This window comes from Cyrtonyx montezumae, unplaced genomic scaffold (assembly GCF_038088225.1).
Source record: "Cyrtonyx montezumae isolate F1298 unplaced genomic scaffold, pur_monq_1.0 scaffold_12, whole genome shotgun sequence".
NCBI lineage: Eukaryota > Metazoa > Chordata > Aves > Galliformes > Odontophoridae > Cyrtonyx > Cyrtonyx montezumae.
In genome coordinates this window covers 8,254,669-8,260,495 of record NW_027071848.1, presented here as the reverse complement: position 1 = coordinate 8,260,495, position 5,827 = coordinate 8,254,669, and the positions used below count along the sequence as shown (strand labels likewise).

At 50.3% G+C, this 5,827-nt stretch overlaps 1 protein-coding gene across 1 annotated transcript; it reads right to left on the bottom strand.

The window, feature by feature from the left end:
• Window positions 1-726: 726 nt before the first annotated feature.
• Window positions 727-3,189, bottom strand: FUT4 (fucosyltransferase 4). Its single transcript, XM_065730368.1, has 2 exons — window positions 3,081-3,189; window positions 727-2,108 (listed from the first exon to the last, which is right to left on the bottom strand). Exons 1-2 carry the CDS (start codon window positions 3,187-3,189, stop codon window positions 874-876), a joined length of 1,344 nt encoding a protein of 447 aa, XP_065586440.1. The 3' UTR covers window positions 727-873.
• Between the last annotated feature and the right edge of the window lie 2,638 nt (window positions 3,190-5,827).

Sequence of the window (5,827 nt, the reverse complement as noted above, 5' to 3'; positions counted from 1 at the left end):
ACAGGACATCTGAACAGCATCAGAGAAATAAGCTAGCCTTCCCGTGCACAGATTGCTTACTGCAATAAAACCCCTGCCATCCTGAGCCTTTCCCTGCTTTTTCCTATATGGCAGTGATTTTGCAGAGAAAAACACGCTGTCTCCTGTAAACATTTTCTAATTCCTGAATAAAGGGCGGGTGAAAATGTCAAACTTTCTCTCTGCCTTCCGTCTTTCCCTGTAACTTGAAGCTCTTCTCTGCATTCAAACAGGACAATTGTGCTCACAGTTGGAAGAAATGCTTCCTACCATCTGAGCTGTTTGTTCCACTCAGAGCTTTCGATACACTTTTTCCTACGTGGAATATTTATTTGGCTCAAAGAATTATTATTTGGCTGCTGCAATTTAAAACACTGCTAAAAAGTGCTACCTTATCATCACATTCATAAGTTCAGCATTTGCGGCTCAGCATTTATCAGCAAATAGCTTTGATTTTCATAACAAACCACTGAAAATATTTGCTTTTGTCCTTAGAATGCAGAAAGCCAGCACTGATCGCGTAACCTTCATACGCAGAAGAAAGCTTCACGGTCCAGGAAGCTGTCATAGCTGACAAAATTGGTTCCAGCTGCACAGCTGAAGGACTTGGCATCGGTTATTCTGTGAACAACTGCGAAGGTTTCAGACCCACATGATTTCTGGAAGTTTAACTTTGATCCTGAGTGATGCTCATTTTGTACCGTTAACTAAAATCTTCTTTCTCGTTCATTTACCTCTGTAGGCTTCCGTTGCTGAGGACGGACTGCGTCCATTGGGCAGGAGGTCTCACGGGGCTCCTGTGTACCTCAGTGCATTCACTGCTGGGAGAAGCCAGCCAAGCACGCCTCGGGCACATCAGCTTTCAAACCAGCTGGCCAGATTCCGTACCGTCTTGAATTGATTCCCAGCTGTCCTCACGGCCTCGCAAACCTTGCAGTAATGCTCATCCCAGAAAGACGTGACGTGGACCTCGTACTTGTTCCGCCAGGCAAAGTACCTCCTATAGCTGAGCTTGTTTTTATCGAGGAACTTCAGGTAGGTGGCCAGCAGCCGGGGGCTGGGGAAGTCATCCACGTGGATGAAGGAGTCGGCGGGGATGAAGCGCTCGTAGTTGGCCCTGCGAGGGCCGAGGACGACGGGCACGGCGCTGGCAGCAAAGGCGTTCCTCCAGAGCTTCTCAGTGATGTAGTCGGTGTGCTGCGAGTTCTCAAAGGCCAGGTAGAACTTGTAGGCCGACACCGTCTTCACCACACTGCCGTCCAGCAGCGCCATGCCGCGCGCCCCGTACACATCGATGGGCAGGTGCTCCTTCAGCTGCCGGTAGTAGCGCACGCGGGCGTGCTCCTCGTTCCAGTTGCTGATGACCCATGCCACCAGCCTGCTCTTGCGGGGCAGCACGAAGGGCCGCGGCGACGGCGGTGCGTAGAGGTACCCGTAGGGCACGAAGACGTCCGAATCCCTCCGGTACGACATGGTCCAGTTGAAGAGCCCGGCCAAGCCCTGCAGCCCGGGGGAGTGCGAGGGCGACTCGAAGTTCATCCACACCCAGAGCTGCCGCGGGGGTCGCGGCGGGGGCTCGCGGGGCAGCCCCTGAGCGCCGTGCAGCGCCAGGTCGCGGTGGTGGAAGAGCACGGCCCGCGCCTCCCCGTACCGCCCGCGGTCGGCGCTCAGGAGGCAGCCCGTGATGTTGTAGCGTCGCCGGCAGTCGGCCGGGCGCCGGGGGCGGCCGAAGGGCTCCCACCACAGCAGCACGGTCAGCTCGCCCTCGGGCCGGTCCGCCGCCGAGCCGCGCCGCCGCAGCTCGCGCAGGCAGGCGGACAGCGCCAGCGCGGCGCCCAGCAGCGCGCCCAGCAGCGCCCAACGCCGCCGCCACCTCCGCGGGCAGCCCGGCTCCATCGAGGCCGCCCGCTGCCGCCCCGGGGGAGCCGCGGGGCCGGGGCCGCCCGGCGCATGCTGCTGCTGATGCTGCCGCCGCCGCCTCTCAGCGCCCACCCCCGGGCCGGGCCCGGCGCGCGGTAGCGGCGGCGGAAAGCCACCGGGCGGGGGCGGGGAGATGCCGCCGCAGCCCCTCCCGGCCATGCCGGCCCGTCCTGCTCAGCCCCGCGGCCGCCCGCCCCTCCGTGTCGCCCGGCGCCGCGTCAGGCAGCGAGTGCCGTTCCCTCCCATCCCGCCCCAGGCGGCCGCGGAGGATGGAGGGCGTTTGTGTGCGCCCGTCTGGGAAAGGCCCTGGGGGGCTTTGATGCCCCATCCCTGGAGGTGCTCGAGGCCAGGCTGGGTGGGCCCTGGGCAGCCTGAGCTGGTGGGAGGGAGCCAGCCCACGGCTGCGAGGTGGGACTGGGTGATATTTAAGGTCTTTTCCAACCCAGCCGTTCTGTGACTCTATGACTCCTTTAAATCTCTCGTACTTACAGGAGGGAAGTTGAGCAAAGTTTTGAATAAGCTACTTATTTAGGGGAAAAAAAATGAAAAAAGAAGAGGAAGAGACAGTGGCCGCAGGAGGTTTGACTTCCTGTCAACTGCACCAGCATCAAGCAGCTGCAAGAGGATCAACAAGTTGGAAAAGCAATAATAACTGTAAAAAACCACAGTTCAAAGAAGGGGATTTCTTAAAATAATGTTACTGTCATTTTAAGTCTTTATTGGAACCCGAATGTTTACATTTAACACACAGCTATTTAAAATGTTGATGGTTACGAAGAAATCACTTTTCACGTCTCTGCTTCACAGAAGCCTGTCAAGTAGACCACCTTTCCCAGTCACTTGGTTCAGTGAACCAGGAGGTCATTGATTCTCTCAGCTTGGATGATGAGAGGTAATAGCCTCAAGTTGAGCCGGGGAAGGTTCACATTGAGAAAATTTCTTCTCAGAAAGAGGAGCTGCCCAGAGAGATGGTGCAGTCACTGTTCCTGGAGGTGTTCAGGAACTGTGGAGATGTGGCACTGGGGGACGTGGTGTGTGGGCATGGTGGGATGGGTTGGGGTTGAACATGATGATCTCAGAGGTCTTTTCCAACCTAAATGACTCTATGATTGGAGAGTGTTTTCTGACATGGCATTTTGTACCCAACAGCTGAAGATTCAAGGACTTCTCATATGAATGTACTGAGGGCAGCGAATTTACATCAAGAATAAGCTCCCTCTGAGTGTTTGAATTGTAGCACAGCATGTGCATACCACATTGGTTTTTGTGACCCTCTTCTGTGTGTCTTAGTCCAGAGAGTGATTCAAGCTCTTTACCTCAGAAATAAAGAACAGCTACGTGTAAAGGTGATATTAGATTAGTAACTAGGTCACATGCATCCATGAACTTATTAACTGCACATAAAATAACTTAATAAAACCATAGAATGATTTGGGTTGGAAGGGACCTTAAGGTCATGCAGTTCCAGTCCCTGCCTGGTTACTCCCCCCCCCAGCTCAGGCTGCCCAGGGCCCCATCCAGCCTGGCCTGCAGGGATGGGGCACAACAGCTCTCAGACAGCTGTGCCAGGGCCTCACTGCCCTGTAAGTAAAGAACTTCAGAGGGATTCAGAGTAAAGAACTCCACTTGCAGACTTCCATTGTCCCTGGTCTAAGCACTCATAAAAAACAAATTGTGGTTATGGTCGGTACTGACTCTGCTCTGAACTAGTGTTGTCCAGAAGGGATCTCTGGAAGAAATTGAAAATATATAAGGCTTATGACTCCAGCAGATCTCTGTCAGCCTGTGCCAGTGCTGTGCCACCCTCTTAAAGTGAGAGGCTGAGAGCAGGCACAGTATACCAGGTGCCTCCTCACAAATATTGAGTACAGGGAGATGATTACTGCCCTCAATCTGCTGCACGCACACCTGATGTTGCTCAGCGTATGGCTTGCTCTACTTATAAGGAGAGCTCATGGCTGGCTCACATTCTGCTTGCTGTTCAGGGAGCCCCCAGGTCCTTTCCAGCATGGTTGTTTATCAGCCAGCCTGTTCCCTCCCTGCACCAGTGCTCAGGAGTTTTCTGCTCTACGTGCAGAATGTTTCCTCTTCACTGAGTTTCCCAAGATTTCTGTTGGCTCAGCCTAAGTTTTTCCAGGAGTCTCTGAACTGAAGTTGTTCAAACCAGCATGTCAACTCCCACTTTCTAAGGTAGCATTGTCTTCAATATAGTGTGCTAGCTAACAGCAAAACAAAACAGCATGCTATAATGATGGGACCTGCCTTGACAAACAGTATTGATTTTAGTCACAAAACAGGAATTGTGGTTCTTCAGCCATTTCTGCAGGTAATGTGAGAAATTTTGGACCCATGAAAGTCAATGGAAGAGCTCAACTGACTTCTCTTGAATCATGATTCACCCAGTACATTTGATTGTGCATACACTGAAGTCAATAAAAATATTGTCATTAATTCCGGGGTTATGATATATTGCAGGGGTTATTCATTCCGGGGTTAAGAAGCAACTCAGCATGGAGGTACTCACAAGCCAGGTAGTGACAGCTTTGAAAAAGAAAGACCATGCACCCCTTCTTTCACAAACTGCACCTCAACCAGAGCTGGGAATATGGTGGCTCATACAGCATTTGCCTTTACTAATTTTTTGCAAAGGTAGTTGCTTTTTTTTCAAGCAGTTTTGTTCCCTCTGACTTAGGAAGCACGCCCACTGACACTGATGCAAAGTACAACATGATGAAGGATGGGCAGCATTACCAGATGCCTGCAGATATTTTAAAGGAAACATATACACTTGGTTTTGTCTGCTTTTGGAGGTTAACCAGCCCAGGACCAGGGACCACACAGACTTCTTCTCCTGCATACACAAATCAGGGAAGTGTTGTTTAAGCGCTCCATGGAAATGGCAGTAGCTCCACTGTTGCTGATAGACAGGAATTTAAAACAAAATGCTATCTGTTAGTAACAAGGCTGTTGCAAAATAAAAAATATTTTGCCTGTTTGAAGACTTAATGTTCGCAGTCTATAACAGCAGTAGTTGTGTTTGCCCAGCTGCCTTCCTCTTCTGCTCTGACTCACTGTTTTGTTACACAGAAGCATTTAAGCCTAAGAAGACTCTTTGAAGTTATTTTTCAACTATGTGGAAAACACATTTAAAAAGGTACTGAAAGATGCTGTATTTTCACTCATAGCTATCAAGTCAGATGTTCTATCAACCATGGAAATCATGTGTGTTTCTTATCCTAAAAGAACATGACCAGCTTGAAAGATCAGCAGGATCTATTTAGTACCAAAATGACACTTCATAATGACTTTGAAATCTCTTCTTGATAAATAGCCCCTGTGACCAAGATGCAAGTTTTTGTCAAGTAAGGCCCCACATCCTCTCTGAAAAAGGGCACTAAAAGTTTTATTCTGTGCAAACTACATGCAGTATTTTAGTATAAAATGTATATGCCTGTAATTTGATTGACTGGTTTTTATGTTAGGGTTTATGATCTTTCTGCTTGGAAGTTTGAAATTCTAAAATATCAGCAGAGATAAAACATTCAGTTGCAAGGTGTTGCCCACCTCCTTGGCTGAATAGCTTCTGAGCAGAGCTGCCCACGTGACTGCACATGCAGCAGAGGTGATGTTACAATATTCTGCCTGACTACAGTTCCACTTGTGACTGAGCAGGGCTGTATTAGAACTGTATAAAGTTGACACTTCCAGTTTAAGGCACAGCACTGACAGATTAGCTGTGCACACTGGATGGAGGATCCTGTCCCAGCACACTTTTACCTTCTGGCGCAGCACTCTTCTTAGTTCACTGGTGTAGAACAGAGTCAAAATTGGAGCAGAAATCCTTCATGCCAAAAAAGCACGAGCCTCAGATAACCTGACAGGTGTGTAT

Bases quoted from the DNA above. Each gene is read 5' to 3' on its own strand.
- FUT4 (XM_065730368.1), bottom strand. From the start codon at position 3,189: ATGCACATGCTGTGCTACAATTCAAACACTCAGAGGGAGCTTATTCTT. The intron at 2,109-3,080 runs GTACAAAATGCC...GGGGCTGAGCAG, and splicing joins CTTGAATCTTCAGCTGTTGG to GACGGGCCGGCATGGCCGGG.